This window comes from Budorcas taxicolor, chromosome 11 (genome assembly GCF_023091745.1).
Source record: "Budorcas taxicolor isolate Tak-1 chromosome 11, Takin1.1, whole genome shotgun sequence".
In the NCBI taxonomy this organism is placed as follows: Eukaryota; Metazoa; Chordata; class Mammalia; order Artiodactyla; family Bovidae; genus Budorcas; species Budorcas taxicolor.
Genome location: NC_068920.1, coordinates 24,143,672 through 24,168,138, shown reverse-complemented (window position 1 = coordinate 24,168,138; position 24,467 = coordinate 24,143,672). Strand labels below are relative to the sequence as shown.

The following is a 24,467-nucleotide window of genomic DNA, read 5'->3' as shown; positions in this document are numbered from 1 at the left end:
AAATTCCTAGAAAGCGTGTAGAGTTGACACATGGTTTCAGGGTTAGTGCCTGCCCAATCAGAGTAACAGGAATTTAGGAGGATTTATTCCTCAATTAGATGGCAAGTAACAGGCCTGAGAACTCACTTGTTTCAAAGCTAGGGCAGATGGTGTAGTTTCTACAAGCCATAGGGCCCTTCCAATCTTAGGCTTTGGGCATAATAATGACAAAAGTCAAGATTTAGGGTTCAGTTCCAGCTGATTTTATTTCCTTCTCAAAAAAAGTTATTTACAGAAGGTATATATCAACAATCTGACAGGCAGTGAACTTGACATGATTAGCTGGCATGATTTTTTTTCTTTTTCTTTTTTCCCCCAAACATTGTTTTTTTGTGGCCTTGAATTTTCAGACAAATATTCTACACGGCATATTGCACAGGATGGATGGCAAAAAAAAGTTTAAAAACAAAAACCCTTAACGGAACTGCCTTAAAAGGCAGACGTCCTAGTGCCTGTCATGTTATATTAAACATACATACACACAATCTTTTTGCTTTATTATAATACAGACTTAAATGTACAAAGATGTTTTCCACTTTTTTCAATCTTTAAACACAACAGCTATAAACCTGAACACATATGCTATCATCATGCCATAAGACTAAAACAATTATATTTAGCGACAAGTAGAAAGGATTAAATAGTCAAATACAAGAATGAAAAACGCAGTACATAGTGTCGCGAACTCAAATCGGCATTTAGATAGATCCAGTGGTTTAAACGGCACGTTTTTGTTTATAAAAAAAGTGCAAAAAAGATGTGGTTTACAAGTTAAAGCTACAGGATCCCTTTTTGCTGTAAATGCACCAGTTTTAAAGCCTCTACATAAAACAGTATTTTGTTTAAAAAACTCGTTTTTCTTAAAAGCATACAGTGTTTGGCTAATTCTCCTCCCCTTTTAATAGGGCTGAGGTCGAACGATGGACACTGGTGGCAGGTTAAGGGATGCTGTCACTTTAAGAAGCCTGCAGATTGAAGTGTAAACATGGAGAAATTAGGGGCTGATTTTCAAAAACTGTGTGAGATATTAACCAGCCGCCTTATTATAAAATCAGGAAATCCAAACAGCGATTTACACCGATTAACACCCCCTTTATATATTTTTTACAAAAATACACTGAGAAAATAATCAAACGTTTTCATCTCTCTTGTCTTTTTTTGTTTTTTAAAAGTGTCAAAAGTCTACATTTAAATATAAAAAATTAAAAGTTAAAACTCTAGCCCTTCAGTGAAGGAGACGTAAAATGGCGTGGGTAACAACAACTACCAAAAAAAAAGAAAAAAGAAACGAAAGAAAAAAGAAAGTCAGGAAGAAAGAAATAAGGAAGTAAATAGAAAGAAAGCAAAGCAAAAGAAAGCAAAAAAAAAAAAGGGACAAAATAAGAAAAAAAACGTTTGGCCAGTATAAATACGTCCACATATAAAATGGCATCTGATTACATTTACAAGGAAAAAAAAATACGAGGATGGAGCATCGGTGAGGGAAAAAAACACGTCTTCTCATTTACACCTATAAGGAATAAACACATACACACTGAGAAAAAATTTGGTCCTGAATTGGTTTTTTTTAAAGTCCAGCACAGATTTGAGTTGCGTTTGAATCCTTTAAAGAGTTAAGAATGAAAAAAAGCTGGTGATAATTTCTGTCGTAGGAATCAAACATAGCGCCATCTATCTGCTTTTTATATTATCCTACACTATTTTAAAAACTGCTCAACAGTCTTAATACAGAAATCTTTAAAAGATAGACAGGATAACATGCTATATTAACCCCACCAGTGAAATAATCCAACACCATCACGATTCCGATTAAGAGAAGCAAAAAACCTTTTTTTTCCCCCCCGACACCACTCGCCCTCCACTGCCCCGGGTACCACATCAAACAGTCTCCTCTCCTCCGCGCCTGCAGGGCCGTGAAGTCTCACCTCACTGGTTTCAGAGATGCAGGAGGCGGAGGCCCAGGAGACGCCGCCACCTTCTCCCGAACGTGCAAATCCATTTCAGTTTTATTACTCGCCCCCCTTCCAGTTCGTGGCCTTCTCCTCCCCGCCCCTCGTCCTGGCTGGTGTGGCTTTCCAACTAGGTTCTCGGGTCATTTCCGAGCGCCGGTCACTCAACGTCTCCTCCTCTGGCTGCAGGAGCAGGGAAAAAAAAAAGAAAAGAAAAGAAAAAAAAGAGAGGGGGAAAAAAAAAGGCGGGGGAGGGGGAGGAAAATAAAAAGCCCTCCAGAAACAAAACGGGAATTCGCCAGCGTGGAGTCTCTCAGTCCCGGCGCTGAGGCCCTTGCGACTCCCCTCTCCCCGCAATACCTGCAGTCGGTCAAATTCGACGCCCCGGAGCCTTCGGTCTTCTTGCGGGGGGGGGGGGGGGGATTGAGGACGGGGATGCTGAGAACAAAACCCCTCCCGGGGCATGCCGGAGTCCCCCTCCCCTCCGGATCAAAAAAACAAAAAACTAAGTAAAGTAGCCCCAAAACACCGAGGGAGCGATGAGAGAGGAATAGACGATTCCTTCAGTCGCTAGAAAACTACCAACTCGGCTTCTGGCCGGGGGTGCAGACAAGTCCGGAAGCTCGTTGGAAGGGCTGGTGGTGGTGGTGGGGGGGGGTCTCTTCCAGCAAAGGGGAGGAAACTCGAAGTCGCTTTTTTCGCCATCAACAACACCACCAAGAACAATAAAAGGTCGCCCCTGTCTACCTCCGCCTCCGCCGCGTCCCTCCGGCCGGCGAGATGGGGGTTGGGAGCGCGGGTCCCCAGACGCCGTGGCGTTGCTCTCCGACCACCCGGACGCGGCCGAGGCCGGCCCTGCTCACTTTTTTTTTCTCCTTTTCCTTTTTTTTTTTTTTAACCCCCTCTTGTTTTCCCTTTTCTCTTGCAACTCTTTACTCTGTTCGCTTTTTTTTTTTTTTCCTTTTTCATTTTCCTCTCTGGTCCTCCCCCCACCCCACCCGCCCCGTCCCTCTCTCTCCCAGCCGCGCGCCCTTCAGTAGGTGAAGACCAGGTTGGAGATGCTGGACTCCAGCCAGTCTCCCGAGATCATCTCGCTCACCTCGGGCGTGCAGTAGTCCGGGAACTCGAAGTGCGAGCCGGAGCCGGGTTCGAAGTTAAAATCCAGATCCCGGTCCAGCGCCGACGACGAGCTGAAGCTGCCCAGGGACATGCTCTCAAAGTTTGAGCTGGGGTTCAGGTCGAGCAGATCGTCTTCGAACTCGTCGTCGGACGACGACGAGCCCGAGGACGAGGACGAGGAGGACGACGACGACGACGAGGAGGAGGATGAGGCCGACGAGGACGCGTGCGAGGGCGCGCTGGACGGGGCGGGCGAGGCGGCGCGCAGGCTGGCGTAGCTACGGTGGTCGGCGGGCGAGCGGCCGGCGGCCGGCGACGAGGCGGCGCTGCTGCGGCCGCTCAGGCTCGGCCCGTCGGGCGAGCAACCGGCGCCCCCTTCCTCGTACAGGCCCAGGGGGTCGCTGGGGTCGGCGCCCGCGCCCACGCCGCCGACGGGCGAGGACGACGCGCCCAGGCCGCCGAACAGGTAGACGCGCTTCACCTTCTTCTCCGCCAGGTGTTTGCCCGGGGCCGCCAGGCCGGCCGAGGCCGAGGCCGCCGCGGAGGCCGAGGCCGAGGCGCTGGGAGTCCGCGCCTTGTACAGCGAGTGGTGGTCGGCGGCCGCGGCGGCGGCGCCCAGGGGCAACAGGGCGGCGGCCCCCGCCTGCTCGGCGGCGAACGAGGACGACGACGACGAGGAGGAGGAGGAGGCGGCGGCCGCCGCCGCCGCCTTCCCGCCGCCGCCCGCCAGGATGAGCTTGGCGTGGGGCTTGCCGACCCCGCCGCCCGCCACTTTGGAGCCGCAGCTCTTTTTCTGAGCGGGTTTGGAGTTGGCGCCGCCGCCGCTCGCGCCGCCGCCGCCTCCTCCCCCCGCGTGGCTGCCCCCGCCGCCGCCGCCCCCGTGGCCGCTGCCACCGACCTTGTCGCCCTTCTCCCCGGGCTTGGAGGCGGCGGCGGCCGCGGAGCCCGAGTTGGCGTTGCCGGACTTCACCTTCTTCCTGGGCCGGTATTTGTAGTCGGGGTAGTCAGCCATGTGCTTGAGGCGCAGCCGCTCCGCCTCCCGAATGAAAGGGATCTTGTCGCTGTCTTTGAGCAGCTTCCAGCGTTTGCCCAGCCGCTTGGAGATCTCGGCGTTGTGCATGTCGGGTGACTGCTCCATGATCTTGCGCCGCTCGATCTGCGACCACACCATAAAGGCGTTCATGGGCCGCTTGATGTGCCCACTCGGCGTCTTGCACCAGCTCGGGTCGTCGGCCTTGCCGCCCGTGGAGGCGGTGGAGCCGGGCGTGGGGGAGGAGGCGATGCCCAGCTCGAGGCCGGCGCCCGAGTCCGAGCTCTCGCCGGCGAGCAGCGCTTCCGTGTTCTCGGCGTTGTTGGTTTGCTGCACCATGGCCCCGGCTCGGCGGGCGCCCACGCGCGCTCACACCCTCGCGGCGGCCGCGGCGCGATCGCCGGGCCCTCCTGGCTCCCGGGACCAAGCGCACGCCGAGCGGAGGTACGTGCGCGGCGGTCGAGCGGACGGCTCAACTCCTGGTCGGGGCGGAGGTGGGCGAAGAGAGAAAAGTCTCTAAAAAGATGCGGGGCGGGAGCACTCCGCCTCCTGCCGAGGAGTTATAGTTCCCAGGCTGGAGAATCTCCCTCTCTCTCGCTCTTCTCTCTCACCGCGCCGCAGTTTGCGCTGTCTCTCGGCTCTGCGTCCTGGAGACGGTGCTAAAGTGGAGAGGAGTTTCTCGAATGCTGGTTGCTGAAGCTTCCAATGCAAGTTTCTCGCCGCCTCCCAGGCAAGTCTTTTTTTTTTTTTCCTTCCCCTGAAGCAGTTGATTCCAGTTCGCGAGCGCTCTCAGAAGCTCAGGAAAGCGACATAGTCTCTATCAGTTAGTCCCTCTCTTACAATGCAAAGCAGAAAAGGCTCTGGCTCCAGGACTCTCTGTGGGCGGAATCGGCACTAAGGAGTTTGTGCAATTATTTTGTTGCAAGGCAGGACGCCAGAAAGCCTTCATGCAACAGACTGGCATGAATAAATGTATGTTTCCCCCTCCCTCCTGCAAGAAGGGAGCTGGTAACGGCAGAGTTCCTCCAGTGCAGACTCTTAAAGAGCGTGCAAGAACTAGAGACCCGGAGCGAAACAGGCCTCTTCCTCTCACACACGGTTTCCCTTGCTGCAGCTTAGAGCGGACCCCAATTCCGCCTCGCGCCTCTTTATCCTTTCCCAGTCTTGGCCGCGGCCAATCAGCCGCTGTAACCAACGCTTCCTCGTGCCAAGCCCCTCCCCCGAGCTTCCCATTGGCTTGGAACCCGATGCAATAATAATCTCCGCGTGCAATGAGAAGCTCCAAATCTGACCTCATTCCAATTTACAGAGCAAACTTTTTAAAAGGGCTAGAAGTACAGCTGAGATTTCTGCTGCCTCTTTTTTTCCTTTTGCTGTGCGTGCTTGCGTGTGTGTGTGTGTGTGTGTGTGTGTGGTGTGTGAAGAGGATGTTAATGCATGAAATTATTAAGGGGAGAGACGGAAATGTATTCTAACCATTATGTTAGATAACAAGGGGCTTAGAAGGGGGGGAAGGGTGAAATACTGTAAATGGAAGCTTTCTGCTTAAAAGCCAAGTGATTATTTTTATTAGTTCTTTTCAGTATTGGAATAGAGAATCAGCCTTTATTGCAAAATCTGTTCCTCGGCTCCTTCATAAAGCCAAGGATGTAAAAGAGGGAGGGAAAGCTATGAAAATAAATCAATAGACATTGAAAACCATTAAGAAAGTGGTACCTAGACACCTGTCATCACTATTATTTTAACAATTCCAGGTACAGCACAGATGTTGATGTATTGTGCTAATCCCTTCAGAGCTATTTTGGTGCTGTTTGTGGAAGGCAGAAAAGAGGATTTTGGGGGGGGCAATAGTTACTTGCTCTCTTAACCAAACAGGGGTTAACTATAGTTATTGAATGATTTAAACTCCCCTTTGAATCCTGGATGGGCTTCCCTAGTGGTGCAGTGTGGTAAAGAATTTGCCTGATAACGTAGGAGGCAAGGGAGACTGGGTTCCATCCCTGGGCCAGGAAGATCCCCTTGGAGGAGAAAATGGCAATCCACTCCAGTATTCTTGCCTGGAAAAATCCCATGGGCTGAGGAGCCTCATGGGTTACAATGCACAGGGTTGCAAAGAGCTGGACACAACTGAGCACACAGCACACACAGTCATAAATCCTGGGTTGCCCAAACAGAGGAGCTTTCCACTGGAACACAATAGGCAGTGTTCCCGAGTTAAGAGGAGAATTTCCATGGTTTTGTGTAAGATGATAATGGTGAGTAAAGGATGGGAATCAGTTTTACTTTTTAAGTATTAGTTTTCCACATTTTCAAAATTAAAGATAGCTTCACGCTTCATCCTCTCTTCCCCAAACCTTCCTCCTCCTTTCCTTTTTATTTTCTCCTATATGTTCGTTACTTCAATCAAATGGAATTAAAAGGCCAAAGCAAAGAGACACTGTAGAAGGCAGTGATAATTAGTAGCAGAAAAGAATGGACCTTCTGAATTTATATTAGACCTGGCTGCTAGTCCTTCTTACTAGTCTTGTGACCCTGGGGATGTGACCAAGTCTCAGTTTTCCTCATCAGTGATATGGGAACGCAAGGAACTACTTTATGCAGTGTTTTGTGGGAGTTTAGTGAGCTTGATGTATAGTAAGCCCTCAGTGAATACTATATTATCCTTCATGATAATTCAGATTCCAGAGACATTCCCTCTAGTAAAAGCAGCATGTTGTTCAAGAGACTAAAATCGAGGGAGGTCACTGATGTGAAAAAATCATCACAGATCATGGATGTGAACCGTCCAAGGACCACACTGGCAACCCAGTCATCCTGATGATTTGAAAAGAAGCCTCATGAAGAGCATTGTGAAGAATGTGGCAAAGAAAAGTTCCCACGTAGTCAAAATACATGTTAATTTGGCCACAGACATCTCTTGTTCTAAGGTATGAAAATTAAAATTATAATAAAGATTGGCCTTAAAACCATAAAACTGTTTTTCTATAAGCCAGTGATAAGTGGTTAGGTAGGGCTAACCTAACATAATTAAGCTTTCAGTTCTGATCAAACTAGTGCTGGGCAGCAGATTTCTATTTATCTTGTCAAACTTTTAGAGTATGTAGGCTGGGGAGAGGCCCAGGTTGTCAGATGTAGAATTTTACTGGAAAGAACACCCTTTGGTGACATCTGACTGGATCTCTAAGGATCAACAACACACAAGAATGTTTTTGTGGGTAGAAGCAAATAATTTTTGACCAGTAGTTACCCAAGTTATATATTTTTTTCTTTTAGAAGGGGAAACAAATCTTGAAAACAAAAATCCCACAGGCACCTCTTTTGCATCTAACAAAGCTGGGTGTGTCATCATTTTATCTGGTATTCATATTATAACATAGCCCTACATGTTCTCAATCTGACATAAAAATTACTATAAGAGGTCTATTATTTATTTTTAAAATCCATAGTTTTACCAGAATAAAAAAAGAATAAATACTATGTTTGAGACTTGTAGCAACTAATAATCTGAGGGTGTGACTAAATTTGTGATGTTTCAGTCAAAGTGAGTGAATAATATAATCAGTATCATTAATTATATTTCCAAAGCCATTTGCGAGTCTACCACTGAATGAGATCAGAGAAAAGTGGAAGTTAAAGCAGTCAGAATGATTTTATGTTTAAAGCATGCAGATTTTTTTTTTTTAATGTGTGTACTAAAAAATAGCCACTGGCCTATTTCTATTGTTAGGTATATTTTCTATATTTCAACAAATCTAACTGATGCTATTAAGGGAGAACAACTGCCAGTGAAACTGAGATCCGCATGGTTGCAAGACATCTGAAAAGAAAAAAGTTCCTCTTAGAATTGAAGAAATATGGTATTAGTAATTTCCATTGACATAAAAGATTATTATAGTATATATGAATGCTTAGACTTCTGAAGTAGATTTGTTCTTATGTGTTAGTAGCCCTCTTAAAATGTAAGAAAACGTGTGCCAAGTGGCCTTTTATTAAAGACATCTTTCTCACCAACTGGATATGTGCACACTGAAATGTATGAGGTCTCAATAGCAAATAATGAGAAAAGATTTCTGTGCTCTCATTACCTAACTTCACATGCTTTCTAACCAGTTTTTCCATTACTAACATTTTTTTTCCGAAATACCAGATATTTGGTGGCCCCTACTAAATCAGTACTCAGTGTTCCCTCTGCTGGCTTTGTAGTACATGAAGTGATTCTTAATGCTACTCTCTAAGCCATATTAACAGTAAGCCAAGATAATTTTGCAAAAAAAAAAAAAAAAATCCTGTTTCAAAATAATAGATGAAATTTCTTTATTAGCAAAGATGATAGACATTCCAAATTTTGAATTAAGGTAAATATTTCCTCTTATTTTATTTATTTTCCATTAAATAATGGAACTCAATTTGAGATGTAATATTTGCTAATTCATTTCTTCTGCTCTCACACACCTGCACAACATAAAAATCCTACATCCATAAAATGGTATGGGGTATATAGATGGAAATAGCATTCTGTCTCACTGCTTAATATATTCCTATAGCATAGAGGGAGGGAAAAAAAAAAAAAAAACCTGAGGGGAAATTAGTTTAACAAATATCTTGGATTCACACTGATTTGCAAGATTTTTCCTTGTCTTGGTTATAGAAACTGTGATTGTAAGAGCTGGTCTGACCTGACAACTATTCAGTTCAAAGAAAATAAAGAGGGGGAAAAATCCTGTCTTTGTTACTTTAGCAGACAGGGAAGAAGCCTGAGAAATTTGATGTCATTGGCCTTTGCCAACTGAAAGGCCCCAGGCTTTTTGGTTCCACATTTTATGGAAAATAACCTTCCATCAGAAGCTGATTTACTTCTCATTCAAGTAGACAAATATAACTTGCACTTCATTTTTGGGGGGCTGATGAAATTGCATTGGAACTGGACTTCCCCGAAGGGGTGCGGGTTGTATGGAAAAACAATGTATGGAAGTAATCCTTATTTGCAAAATACTAAAATAGGATCTAAGGTAAAATGAAGTCCATGTTTATTATTATTATTATGTTTACTCTTACGAAAAATTAAGAGAGAAGAATCCTGCATTTCTAATTAAAATTTTGCCATTTTCTCTACCCTCCTAACCAGTGGATGGCACCTGGTAGGTTTCTGTATGCATTTCATACCAGCGCCAACTCATTTTTCCTCTCCTTTCGATTTTCTCATGAGAACAAGCAGGAAATGAGTGTTTGCACCAGGCCACGTAGATTTGAAGCAGGAACACGAGCTTCTGCTCCATTTCGCTAAGCCGAAGCAAGTCACACCCACCGCGAACCCGGGTTTACGCGTCCATCAGCCGACTCCCAGTCCAGGGAGAGGTGGCCGCCAGGTGGCAGCGCTGAGCCTCCCTGCGCCCACGAGGAGACGTGGGAAAACGTGGGGATGGTCGGACTTCTTTCTCCCCGCTTCCTCCTCTCCTGAACCGGTAGCATCCTCCACTACCTTCTTTCGGTAGCAGTTTAAACGATCAGCGGTTAATAGGGTGTGTCGATGAATTCTGATGATTTTTTTTTTTAAATCATAAATCAGAGTTTAGGGCAACGAACCGCCACCTCCTGTTCACTTGTCAGAAGCTCCCAGAGACTTGGGGACGCCAGGACTCCCGTTTGGACCTAGTCACTGAACCGGGAGCTCATCAATGGCCGGGTCCGTATCTTGCCGAAGCCGGAACGAATTAGAAGGCTCTCTCGGAGAGCCGCTGCAGAGGAGGCGCGCCCGACTCGAGGACTAGCAGAGGCAGCCCTCCTCAAAAGATGGTTTCCCTCTGCCGGGCGCCGCGACTCGGTGGCGCGGGCACCGCGGCTCTCCCTGCCCTGGGCGCGCCGAAGGGTAGGCGGGGGTCAGCGGTGCTCCGCCGAGGCGGCTGAGCCTCGTCTTTCGGTTACTGGTACAGGGAGGAAATACACTGGAATCGACTCCGGCTGTGCTTTTTTGGGGAAAAGTCTTTCCTACTGTAAACAGGTTTCGGGCGATGCTTTCAGCAACACTTTAACACCCATCTTCCGTTTAGGTTTACGACCGGGGAAGAAGCTGAAGACACAGGCACACACGCGCCCCCGCACCCTAGCCTTCTTCGAAATTGCGATTGGCCGCGCTGGCCCGGGTTGGGGGAGGTGGTTTCCTCCGGTGCTCGGCTCCTCCATCCCCTCCACCAACCCTCCACCCCCCGCCACCGGGCCCAATTTCGTCCATGACCGGAACTGACAGTCCCTGGGCCCCCTGCTCTCCAGCGAGCCCACCGCCTTGACCCGGGATGCCCACCCGCCCCGTGCGCGCTCTGCGTCTGGAACCCACGTCCCGGCTGGCAGGCGACATTCGTACCCGGGCTGGGCAACCCCCTCCCTGGTCCCGTGGAGCGTGCAGTTGCCCGCTCTTGTGCGGGAGGGCAGAGCAGGGTGTATGCGCGGTGGGCGGGGCGGGGGGGTACAGAGGAAAAGCTGTAGGGCGAAGGGAGGTTGACAATTGGTTGCACTCCACTCTTCAAGCATCCCCTCCCCCGGGGCTTGGGAGGGGGCTTCAGCGTGCCTCGGTGCCCTCCCTCTTGCGGGAAAGGCGGGGAGGGGGGCGGGAGTCCCGGTGCCAGGGCCCCCTGGCAGGGGCGCACCGACGCCCCCCGGGAATCGGCCCCGGATCTCAGGTCTGGGAGGAGGGAGTTTCTGGCAAGTAAATCACCAATAGAGGCTGCGCCCCGGGCGCAGTTACTGAGAATCGAGCGCTCTGGAGGGATTCGGCCGCTTTGTCCCCCTTGGATTCGCATGCTTCTACCTTTCCATAGGCCGCCGCGGCAGCCAGGCCCCGGGAGCAGGCGCCTGGGTGGGGCTGCCAACCCCCGCGGGGCGCCCCGAAACCATCCCAGTGACCCCAGCGCGCGGCGTGGATGGCAGCACATCCCGCGGGATTCCCGCCCCCGCCCCCCAACTCCACAGCCAAGAAGCAGCAATTCCAGTTGGAGCACCGTGGGGAAAGCGTCTGATCCCACTTATGGAAAAACGCTTAAACAAGAGCACACCTAAGCCAACGTTAGCCAGCCAGTTGACCTACAATTGGAGGTGGTGCGGGGGCGGGCAGGCTGGAGCAGGCGCGCCTGCCTGCGAGGGAAACCCGCCGGGGAGTGGGCAGAGGGAAGCGAGGCGAAATGTCAAGATAAGAGAAAGAGAGGAAGAGGGCGGGGGAGGGAGAAAGGCGCTCGATCGCAGAGAGGGAAGATGGGGAGGCGCGGCGGCCGCGCGGGCTGCCAGGTGACACGGTTCAGAGGGGAAAGGGGGCGGGCGCAGCACGCGCGGGCTCCGCCAGGCACCGGAGCTCCGTGTTCCCAGCCCTCCCCGCCCCTCCCCGAGTCCCCCTTGGCCCGACATCACGTGTGGCGCCGACGGCGACTCGTGGGAGTGGGAGGGGTGGGGAGGAGCAGGGACCAAAGAACCTGGTGCCCCAGACCGCGCTGAGCATGCTGCACACCTGGCACCCGGGACTCGCCATCTGCTGCGAGCTCACCGCCTCTCGGGCCAGGGTGTGGGCTTGGAGAGATGTAAGGATATTGCCCGGGGGCAAGATGGCTTCGAGTCAACCGAGGCAATGAACTCAGTCAATCAATGTTTATGGTGCTCCTACTGTGTGCAGAGCGTCCCCTCCAGCTGCTGAGCTCAGGAGCTGCACCATCTGTTCTGTATGTTGTACATTGTGTAATAAGTGCACAAGCCGAACGGTAATCTAAGCAAATTGGCCCTGCCAAGGAGCGCGGTTGAGGCAGTTTGGAGGTCTGGAGAGGTGATGAGTCTGGTAGAGTAAGGTGTGAAAGTTTTATGATTTTCCTCTGCTTTCTTATGTATAAGTGATCCCTCACTCCCCACCCCCTACCCCGTGCTTCCTGTGCGGCATTCTCAGAAAACAGATCAAAATTAATGATCACAGTTTTAAACTAATAATTTAGTGACACTTACTCTGAGCGCCGAAGAATTGATGCTTTTGAACTGTCGTGCTGGAGAACACTTGAGAGTCCCTTGGACTATAAAGAGATCCAACCTCTCAATGCTAAAGGAAATCAGTCCTGAATATTCATTGAAAGGACTGATGCTGAAGCTGAAACTCCAATACTTTGGCCACCTGATGCAAAGAACCACTCATTGGAAAAGACCCTGATGCTGGGAAAGATTGAGGGCGGGAGGAGAAGGGGCCGACAGAGGATGAGATGTTTGGATGGCATCACCAACTCGATGGACATGAGTTTGAGTAAGCTCCGGGAGTTAGTGATGGACAGGGAGGCCTGGCTCTGCAGTCCATGTCACAAAGAGTCGGACAGGACTGAGCGACTGAACTGAACTGAACTCTCAGGACTGAGCGACTGAACTGAACTGAACTCTGAGCTAGAAGCATTTGTAAGTAATTGAAGCCTAGTCCATAAACACTCAAACTTAGCTCATTCATTTCACAAATGTCAGACCCCAGACACTGCTTTATTGGAAAAACTGTTTTGTAATATAACTTTTGGGCTTCCCAGGTGTGGCTTAGTGGTAAAGAACTGGACTGCCAATGCAGGAGATGCTGGTTTGATGCCCTGGAGAAGAAAATGGCAACCCACTCCAGTATTCTTGCCTGGGAAATCCCATGGACAGAGGAGCCTGGCGGGCCACAGTCCATGGAGTCATAAGAGTTGGATGCGATTTAGTGACTAAAAAGCAACAATAATAGTGTAACTTTAGTCTGTGAGAAAATTCTTAGATAGTATAACCTACTATGTTTTAATGTATTTTTAGAGTCAATGTAATGCTCAAACTACAATACGAAGGAGAAATAGGCACAAAATTCATAATACAATACTATATTTCCACCATGTGTGCCCAGGTTATATTTCACTAGAACACCCAAAATGTTGTCTAAAGGGAGTACTGCCAAGATGTTAATTATGAACTAAGGATGGCAGGCAAGTACTGAGGAATGGGAATGTACTCAGGGATGGGAATGTAATTCAAAGTCTGAAATTCATGGCAGACGTGGTAGATTCTTATGATATATCAACCTTGTCCTATTTATGCCCTTTGTGGATCCTACCCCATCAACTCTAGATCGGGTCACACGACTTGCTTTGGCTAATGGGGCATTAGCAGACATGAGCCGAGCAGAACGTTTGATGAGTGCCTGCATATTGGGGTTTGTCCATTTGAAATCTAAAGACCACTGTGGGAATAGAGGCCCAGACATAGAGAATGGACTTCTGGACGTAGCAGGGGAAGGAGAGGATGGGAGGAATTGAGAGAGTAGCGTTGATACCTACACTAACATGTGTGAAATAGATAGCTAGTGGGAACCTGCTGTAGGGCACAGGGAGCTCAGCTCCGTGATGACCTAGGTGGGTGGGATGGGGCGTGGGAGGCAGGCTGTAGAGGGAAGGGATATATGTATGCATATGCTGTTGTATAGCAGAAATTGACACAACATGGTAAAGCAGTTATACTCCAATTAAAAAAATTTTTTAATACATATGCAAAAAATATTAAAGAGCATTGTGTTGTGAAGAAGCTAGTCTGACTTACGGGGAGAAAGTGATGCCTTGCCAGTGCTAATGTCCCAGGCATGTGACTGAGGCTATCTGGGACCACAGCAGGATTGTCAGATGACTACAGCCACATGAGTGATCCCAGATGAGTCTGGCAGAAGAATCCCTAGATTGACAACGCACAGATCTGTGAGAACAATACGTCGGTTTTAAATCACTATGTTGGGGTGACTTGTTATACAGTAAGAAAGGACAGAGTAGTATTAACTACAATACCATGTGACAGATGCTAAAATACAAATCTGCTCGTGAAGATTCTCTCTCTTTAATGACTCCAGACCTTCCTTATGAGTACAATCCATATGTCCATTAATGCCCATGGTGAATATAGGGGTTAGCTGGGCTTGAATAACCCAGATACTAATCTTTTCTCATTGCAAGTTGTACTCCCTTGCCATCTTCCGAACTTTCCTGAAATCCTTTCCCCTCTCAGGAGACCTGCTGCCACCAGCACTGCTATTTATCTGTCATGTCTGTCATTCCTTCTGTCGGTGGCTTTTCTGGCTAGCTCATTTCTCTCCATTTTTTTTTTTTTCCTTTTTCCTTCTTCCTGGTCTTTTCATTTTCTGCTATTGCTTCAACGTGTGTTTACTTAGGATCAGTAAACAGACCAACCATACTAAGCCTTCAATTATTTGATTCTTTAGCTTATCTTGGCTTTTTAGTCATTGCTTCTGCTTGTAAATTTCTTTCAGTCGATTGCTAGAGGTGGGATGAGTATCACCTCTCTAGATTCTGAAAAACTGTAGTGGTCACAAACAGGATGTGGTTCTAAAGCCATAGAATGTGTACTAGTCAGGGTTCTTCAGAGAAACATGTAAACACATGTATAGAACTAACGTGTATTCACATACTACACAGGTATAAACTTATCTATAGTCATATATACATAGTAATTTCCCAGGTGGCTCAATGAGTAAAGTCTGCCTGCAGTGCAGGAGACGCAGGTAACGTGGGTTTGATCCCTGGGTCGGGAAGATCTCCTGGAATGGGAAATGGCAACCCACTCCAGCATTCTTGCCATAGAGAGTTCCATGGACAGAGGATCCTGGTGGGCTATAGTCCAGGGGATCACAAAGAGCTGGACGAGACTGAGCGCACACACACCGTATACATTTTCTATATGGCTGGCAACTCCCAAGATTTAAAAGCCTGGTGTGGTATTAATCCGAAGGCCAGGAGACCCAAGACCTCAGGAGAAATTGATGTTTCAGTTGGAGTTTTAAGGCAGGAAAAAAAGCCAGTGTCCCTCTGTGCAGGCAGTCAGGCAAGGAGAATTCTTGTTTACTTAGGGGAGAGTCAGCCTTTTTGTTCTATTCAGGTCTCTGGCTGATTGGTTGAGGCCCTCTCACGTTAGGGAAAACCCTCATGGAAACCTTCACAAAAACTCCTTCACAAAAACACTCAGAGCAATGTTTGACCAAATATCTGAGTACCTCATGGCCTAGTAAAGTTACATAAAATTAACCATCACAGACAGTTACCAACAGTCTTGCCTCATCCTTAACTTTACTCAAGGATGGCATTCAAAGATAGGTTAGATAAGTAGCCAACCAAGAAGATGTTCTGATGGAAAATGGGAAGATATTTAAACTTCCCGTCTGATAACCACCCCCTCCCCACAACCAACTGGTAAATAACAGCAAAATTCATCCCTTGAGGTTATAATATGTGTTTTTCTAATGAAAAACATTAGATTTTTTTATTACACAGATTACCCAAGAAGCTGTTGCACTGAACTACTATTAGAAAAAATAGTATAGTTCTTTATAATAGCTTTTCTCATAAGTTCAAATAGGTTTAAACATAGGCAGGAGGGGCTGAGGAAAGGGGAAAGGAGATCACTTTGAGAAGGGAAGACTTAAATGCAATGCTCTTGGCTGGAGGGTATGGTATGACTGGATGAAAAAAATAAAGAACTAAAGGTTAAATTTTGCTGCTCCCTTTAAACATACAGCTTTAATTTTCTGAGACTGGAAAGTCCCTGATGTTAATATGCACAATAGCATCACTAGAATTACTTCAAGTTTAAGGTATGATGTAGTTTAGCTCAGAATAGATATAACCTTCCCTTTCATGTTTATGCCTCAAGGGTAAAATGAAAAAGAAAGAAAGAATGAAAGGAAAAAAAAAGCTCCAAAGGAAACTTCACACCATGTAACTAAAGGATATTCTTCACTAATCTTCCTTGAGAAATAATTTTATTATAATCATTGTCTATAATACCTAGTATTCCAAATAGCAGTTTCTAGAATATTATAATTTGAAAGATTTTTCTAAAAAACATTAAAAAAAAGATTTAAAGATCTGAGAAATGTTTCTGAAAAAAAGATTTTTTTCTAAAAAATCTGAGAAAATGCTGCATTTTTAGGTTAGGTATTCCTTATTTTATTTGCCTTTATAGGATATACTATGCTCAGACAGTAAAGAATCTGCCTGCAATATGGGAGACCTGGGTTTGATTCCTGGGTTGGGAAGATCCCCTGGAGGAGGGCATAGCAACCCACTCCAGTATTCTTGCCTGGAAAATCCCTGTGGACAAACAAGCCTGGCAGGCTACAGTCCATGGGGTCACAAAGAGTTGGACACAACTAAGTGACTAAGCACAGCACAGATGTAGATGTGTTCTGAAAACTCAGTGACTCAACACAAAGTTCTTTCCTACTGATGCAAAGTCCACCATGAGCCCAGCAACTCTCTGAAGTGGCTTCTTTTCCTAGCAATGTCTTAGGGGACCAGACTGAGTGGCTCCATATCTTAAAACATGTGACTTTTCTGGTCTCCATGAAAGGGAGAATGTAAAGAATTCTTACTCATCTTTAAGCACCTTTTCTTGAAAGGGACACACATCATCTATGCTCATAGTCCATTGGACATAACTGGGCACATGGCCCTTCCTGAAGGCTTGGAAATAATGGCTGTCCTCTCTGCTCCAGGAAAGAGGAAAAATGTGTATGAGTGAGTACTAGAAATCTGTTCCATGTTATTTTTGGAATTGATATGTCTCATCTAAATTTGCTATAAAGTGGATTTACTTTAAGTAAATCCTATTCTCCTTTCAATTGCATTTCAAATAAAAATTACGCTCTACCAGGAAAAAATTTTTTTGTCTGGACTAATGTTTTTATTGTTCTTCATTTTTTAAAGCCACATTAAGATGAAAGAAGTCATTAAAGGCATGAACATGTCTGCTTCCGAGTATGATGTGGTAGTAGTAGAAAGCAATCACAACTATTAAAAAAAGATTATAGAAGTCAAGAAGAATATAAAATTAGCAAAAGTAAATTTTAGAGAGAGAAAAGGCTAAAACTGCTGGTCATTTTCTTGCCTGGGAGCATCTGCTGAGTCTGTTCATAAGCTGTCATAGTAAAGGTGAAAAACAAAACTTTTTATATTCATGTTGATTAGCATGGACAAATTAGAATATACAGGATTGTCAAATAGAGATTTTCTCCCAGAGAATATTTGAGAGCTAGGGCAGTGTAGGGGGGCTTCCCAGGTGATGCAGTGGTAAAGAATATACCTGCCAGTGCAGGAAATGCAGGCTCAATCCCTGGGTTGGGAAGGTCTCCTAGAGTAGAAAATGGCAACCGACTTCAATATTCTTGCCTGGAGAATTCTGGAACAGAAGAACTTGGTGGACCACAGTCCATGGGGTCGCAAAGAATCAGAGGAAGACAAATACTGTATGTTATCACTTATATTGATGCTTTTGAACTATGGTGTTGGAGAAGACTCTTGAGAGTCCCTTGGACTGCAAGGAGATCCAACTAGTCCATCCTAAAGGAAATCAGTCCTGAATATTCATTGGAAGGACTGATGCCGAAGCTGAAACTCCCAATACTTTGGCCACCTGATGCGAAGAACTGACTTATTAGTAAAGACCCTGATGCTGGGAAAGTTTGAAGGCAGGAGGAGAAGGGGACAACAGAGGATGAGATGGTTGGATGGCATCACCGACTCAATGGACATGAGTTTGAGTAAACTCCAGGAGTTGGTGATGGACTGGGAGGCCTGGCGTGCTGCAGTCCATGGGGTCGCAAAGAGTCGGACAAAACTGAGTGACTGAACTGAACTGAACTGAACTAATCATTTGTATGTGGAATCTAAAAAATACTACAAATTAGTGAAGCACATGCATGGATATAGAGAACAAACTAGTGGTTACCAGTGAGGAAAGAAAAGAAGGGGGCAATATAGGGGTAGTATAATAAAAGGTAGAAACTATTATGTATATAATAAGCTGTAAGAGTATATTGTACAGCACTAGGGCTATAACCAATAGTTTATAATAACTATAAAATGAAGTATGACCTTTCAAAATTGTGATGCTCTTGGACAGGCCTTAGGTTTTCCTGAGGCAGAGGTGGAAAGAGTGGGAAGAGCAGGGTGGAGAGTATAGGAAAATTGGATGAGTGCAGAGCAGACATTTTCAAGGCCATAATAAGGGCCACGGTTTGGTCAAATGGAATGATGGTGTGGTAAGCAGGATGGAGCTGAGAGGTGATGAAATAAAGGATTTCTGGGGAGACTTTTACATCTGGCAGAGGATTTAACTCCTGGATAGTTTCTGGAAGAAGAAGGTAAATGTCTAGCCTAACAGGTAAATGTCTAGCCTAACATTGAAGGGTTTTGTTTTAGCATTAAGTATGGTGACTTTGGGGGACCTTTTCAAGTTCTATTTTCATTTTAAAGTTGATAATAAAAAGGTACAACAGATTAATTAGAGTTTCTACTTGGGGTGATGAAAATATTCTGGAAATGAATGGTGGTGATGGTTGCACAAGATTGTGGATAGACTTCATGCCACAGAATTATACACTGAAAAATAGTTAGAATGGTAAAATTTATGTTATATATATTTTGCCACACAAGAAAACAGTATTTAGCAAAGGTTGTGAACTAGCATCCCATTGGCTAAACCTGCACCCAGACATGTTTGGTTTGGCTTCAGACTGTTCTGGACATCATTGTGGGTGAAAAAAAAGAAAGAAGAGAAAAGAAATTAATATCTGACATTTAGCAATCTGGTATTTTGTATAAAATTCCTACTTGGGTCGGACCAGCTAGAGCCAAGGGAGACTTGCTCCCCTCACATTCAGCCTGAGTTTCCCCACTGTCTTCTTTTCACCACTGAGGCCTCAGTCCTCCAGCCAGTCTGCCTGATACTTGCCCTGTTGGTTCTCTTTACAGAATTCACTGGATGGTGAATTGCAAAGATGGAAAAATGAAAGGTAGATTGAGCAGGGCCTTGTGTTTCAAGAAAAATAGGAGAAAACATTTCTGGGTGGATGTGAAGCTGCGTGTTTAATGTGTAAACAGAGTATATCCGGAGAATACAATCGGGTCAACTTCAGTTATTTTTATTACCTACCCAACTCCTGACGGTGGCTGTGGTTACCTCTCCGATTTATAGAGACTGTTTATAACTTTAAGGTTTAAATAATTCATGTAAAGCTAAAAACCTAACAAAATTCGAATGCCATAGAAAATCTTGAATTTTCATCAGTCTTTGGCTAATAAAGGTATTCCCTGCCTTGGGGAAACAATCCTTGGGATATTAATTCATGAACTCATGGGTTAGTCTATTATTCTCAGCATCTGTTCATAAGAAAAATAATGATATATTTTCTGTTTCATATGTATGTGTGTACATGTTAGAGAGAGAAAGAAGGAAGTCAAGTACATCTGTCTTATTCATTGGCATATAAATGCATTGTTTGTGCCAAACCAATCAGGAGAAATGGGAACATTAAATCATGTGTCAATATTGCTGTAAAAAAAGGCTCTAGTACACAAAATGGGCACGTACTGTCACCAGAAAAAGTGCACTGACTTCCTTTTGAAAGTAAAAAATATAGTAAACACCAGATATTTTAGCACTATGATTGACTCTGATCTAAAATATCCCTACACTTCTAAATTTACAGAGAGGATATTTTGTCTTCCTCTTCCTACTGGATGAACTTTACCTTTGGAGATCTTTACTTGGGAGTGAAGTGCTCTGAATTATCATATCACTGGATAAGAGTTGAAAATGACACTGAATAAGAACAAAAAGCTCCAGTTTCTAACTTAGAAACGGAGAATTGTCCCAGTATCTGTCGACTTTTGTTGGTGCTCTGTGACATTGGGAAATAGACCCATGGCCCTGGCTAAGTCATATAAGCATTGAGGCTGTAATTAGTTTCCCGGGGCCATATTTGTTTTGAAACAAAATATCAAGAGTTAGCGTAGCCTTAAACAAAAGTAGTATACGATCACGGTGTGCCACAATCCAAGCAAAAGGACATTCTCTCAATAGTTCTGGATGCTAGAAGCCTGATACCTGGGTGTCAGCAGGGCCATGCTCTCTCTGAAGGCAATCCTTTTCATCCCTTGGCTTATAAACACATCACTTCAGTTTCTGCTTTCGTTGCTACGTGGTGTTTTCTTTCTGTGTCTTTATCTGTGTCTCTCCTCCTATTCTTATTCTTGGGTGGTCAAGATTGGCCACCCAATCTTGACTACATCTTCAAAGACCCTATTTCTAAAGAAGGTCCCATTCACAGGAAATTAGGAGTTAGAATTCCAGCATATCTTTTGAGAGGACACAATTCAACTCACAATAGAGGGGAGAGCAATGGCCATACCATGACCATTGACTTAGCTCCTCAGTTGGATGCTGGCCCAACCATTTCTCATCTCCGCCATGGAAGCCTTGTTTTCTTCCCCCCTTTCTTCATAGCCTTCTCCTGCTTTATCCCTCTACCATGACCAACTAGTCAATGTCAGGGAAATTTCATCAATTTACACAGGTGCCTGTTTGTGACTTTTCTCCCTCTTAGCATGCTTTCTCCTTACCACAAACCTTGGAAATAGAATCCCTTGATCGGACCCTAGGATGCCATTCCCATGAATTGCTTCTGTCCATTATTTTCCTGTGATCCTAAATTCTTCCCTGTTTGATTTCTGTTACCACTTCAGCCACCTTGCAACTCTCTCGCCCTGTCATCCTTTCTTCCTACCACTTGTTGAAACCCAGTCTCGGAGAAGCCCAACTATTTGGTCTCTGGGCTCACACCTGGGCAGCTGAGCACTGAGAGGAAATCACACAGCTGATTTCCTCCTCAGCTTTCTCTGCAGAGGCATTTCATTCTAGCCACAAGCTCCTTAAGCCTTTGACATCACGAATCCCTCCTCATTCACACCTTTCTCTTCTCTTCAACTCTTGGTTCACAGAGAAAATCCACAGGTGTCTTCTTAACTTCATGCCACCAAATCTACAATTTAGTCCTAATCTACACCCATCACTTTTCTCCTTCCCACTTGCAACAAAGGAAACAAAGTCCATGTAACATCTTATTTCCCCTGACTCTGGACTCAGTGCCCTTTCTGTCTTTAGAGATCTCCTGCCTTTTTATCATTTCTCCCGTACCTTCAGTCTCTCCGTGCCCTCTGAAGGCCCTTTCTTATCAAGATTTTAATTCTCTTCCATTTTCTATAAACAAGCCTTCTTGTAACCCCAAACTCTTCCCTTAACCTGACAGTCACCTTCAGTTTTTCAAACCATTACAATATGCTGTATTTTACAGTATGTTGCATGTACTAAGCCTTCAATGTCTATTTTCTCCAGTTCCTCCTATTCTCAGTTAAACTTCTTGAGTTATCTATCTTTGCTGTCTATAATGAGTCACTCATATGCATCCTTAGGTGCAATAGAATCTCTTAACCAATGACTCCAAGATCACTGAAGACTTGCTTGCTGCTGAATTTAATAATATTGTTTTGTCTTTTATTATTCTTGATTTTTCAGCAGCAAGTAATACATTTTCATTCTCTGCTTCTTAGGTTTCTCTTCTTGGCTTCTAGACACCCCCTCTTCTGATTTTCCTTGTAACTCCCTGATTCATCGTCTTGTTCTTCTTTGCAGATTTCTTCTCCTTGTTCCTTACATTTAGGCGATCTTTGGTTCCTGCCCTTGCCCATCATTGTTCCTCCCACTATACAGTTTCCCATGGGATTTCATGAATTTCTATGTTGACAGTTTCCAAATCTTGAACCGTAGATCAGATTGCTCTTCTCTTTCACTTTCATGAGTGAAAAAGTTGGCTTAAAACTCAGCATACAGAAAACTAAGATCATGGCATCTGGTCCCATCACTTCATGGCAAATAGATGGGGAAACAATGGAAACAGTGAGAGACTTTATTTTGGGGGGCTCCAAAATCACTGCAGATGGTGACTGCAGTCATGAAATTAAAAGATGCTTGCTCCTTGGAAGAAAAGCTATGACCAACCTAGACAACATATTAAAAAGCAGAGACATTACTTTGCCAACAAAGGTCTAGTCAAAGCTATGTGTTTTTCCTATAGTCATGTATGGATGTGAGAGCTGGACTATAAAGAAGGCTGAGTGCTGAAGAATTGATGCTTTTCAACTGTGGTGTTGGAAAAGACTCTTGAGAGCCCCTTGGACTTCAAGGAGATCCAACCAGTCTATTCTAAATGAAATCATTCCTGAATATTCATTGGAAGGACTGACGCTGAAGTTGAAACTCTAGTACTTTGGCCATCTGATGTGAAGAACTGACTCACTGGAAAAGATCCTGATGCTGGGAAAGATTGAAGGCAGGAGGAGAAGGGGACGACAGAGGATGAGATGGTTGGATGGTATCACTGACTCTATGGACATAAGTTTGAGTAAACTCCGGGAGGTGGTGATGGACAGGGAAGCCTGGTGTGCTGCAGTCCATGGGGTCACAAAGAGTTGGACGCGACTGAGCTACTGAACTGAACAGATTGCTCTCCAAAGACTCATATTGCATACCCAACAGTCTACTAAACACCTTTACTTACGATGTCTCCTGAGCACCTCAAATGAATTATACCAAACATCAAAGTCATAACCTCTGCTCCCTAGTCCCCTTCTGTCTTGCTTCAACCCTTGGGCTTCTCATCTCAGGTCCTCATCTCCTTATCCCTCTGAACCACACCAGAAACTGAATGTTACCTGTAGTAAATATTCTTTGGGTCTTACCATTCCATGTGCTCCTGCCCATTTCCTAAAACCTGAAACTATGTCTTTTTTGCCTAAGGGTCTTTAACGAAGCAACAGAAATCTGCCCTGCCTGTGCAGAACAGGCTGGAAATGCTGGAGAATTAAACCCAGCTGCCAGTGACTCATGGCAATTGGCTTATAAATCCCCCATCTTCTCAGCCTCTTGGATGAGAGGACTCTGAGACATTTGTTTGATACCATTTCCCAGGATTTCTCTATGACATTAATTGCATAGTTGGCATGATAAAGCACTCTTTCTTGGCTACATTTCCTCCTTGTTATCACTTCCTCATTTTCCCACCCTTATTCCCTATTCTCCAATGAACTGCTTGTACTTGAACCTTTTCCTGGAGATCTGTTTCTGGGGAAAACCAAAATAGGATCTCATCCTTCTTTCCAATCCTTTCCTTTCTTCTTCCGGTTAATTACCAAGTTCTAATAATTCCAATTCATCATCATCATCTTGAGAATCTAGCCACTTCCCTCCAGCCCTGCAGCCATTTCCCTGGTACCCAGTGTCATCCTCTCTCGCCGGGATCACTGTGGCAGTCTCCGACTGGCCTGTGGTGGTGTGCCCCTTCTGTCTTTTCTCTTCCCAATGGGCAGTGATCTTTCAAATATGCAACTTTGACAGTATCACCTCCACTGTAAACTTTTCAGGTCTCAATTCAGACTTGAAAAGCCTTTCTTGATCTTTCATTTCTAGGGACCTATTAAAAAGAGCATTTTAATAGAGCATTTAATGTCATTTCCCTTTTAAAGCACTTCTTACGCTGTACACGAATTGCCTGTTCACTCAGCTATATTCCTCACTAGACTGTAACTTCAAGGACAGAACATTGTTTATTTCTTTCTTTTCCTTTTCTTTCCTGTTTTTTTCTTTTCCTTTTCCTTTTTTTTCTGGACTCCTAGATTGTAACTCAATATAAGGGTACCAAGCAGAAACTCTGGGAATATTTGCCAAATAAATGAATGCTTAGTCGGTCATTTCTGCCTTGCCCATCTTGGCCTGTTTTCGTAGGGCCAGAATCAGAAAGCTAAGGAATGCATTTGTAGTTTGTACCTGTGTTTACTCTTGTGTTCTATTTTAAGAAATTTTTCTTTTTATAAGTAGTGACTAGTGATCTCATTAGGGAATGTGTTCATCTGATGATGGTGAGTCAGACATAGGAGTGATTTTGTTTAAACCTTAATAGGTGACCAGTCCTGTTATTTGGTATAAAAATTGGTATAGATAAGATGGTAGCTTGGAACTTCCAAATTCTTTCATTTAAGGACTTTCTTTGTGAAAGTGAAAGTGTAAGTTGCTCAGTCAAGTCTGACTCTTTGCAACCCCATGGACTGTAGCCCACCAGGCTCTCCTGTCATGGAATTTTCCAGGCAAGAATACTGGAGTTGGTAGTCATTCCCTTCTCCAAGAAATATTCCCAAACCAGGCTCCTGCATTGAAGGTTCTTTACCGTCTGAGCCACTTTCCTTAATTCTTTACATTTATCCTTTGATAAGAATTTATTTCATAAGAATGCATCTCAAATGTATGCTTTAAAAGAATAAATTATTTCATGTTAATAAATTCATGCCAATTCATTAATGATTATTTTTGAATTTCCACTAAGATTGAATTGTTTGTATTTAAAAAGAAAAAAAGCTACCATTATAATTCCTACCCAGTTCTATAAAATTAAAACTTCAAAACTTTTGATT

General features: G+C 45.1%; 1 protein-coding gene across 1 annotated transcript; it reads right to left on the bottom strand.

The window, feature by feature from the left end:
* Window positions 1–3,021: 3,021 nt before the first annotated feature.
* Window positions 3,022–4,476, bottom strand: SOX4 (SRY-box transcription factor 4). Its single transcript, XM_052649178.1, has one exon. The coding sequence runs from the start codon at window positions 4,474–4,476 to the stop codon at window positions 3,022–3,024; it is 1,455 nt and encodes a 484-aa protein (XP_052505138.1).
* Window positions 4,477–24,467: the final 19,991 nt, after the last annotated feature.

What these genes read in the sequence shown, in the direction of transcription:
- SOX4 (XM_052649178.1), bottom strand. Translation starts at nt 4,476, where the DNA reads ATGGTGCAGCAAACCAACAACGCCGAGAACACGGAAGCGCTGCTCGCC.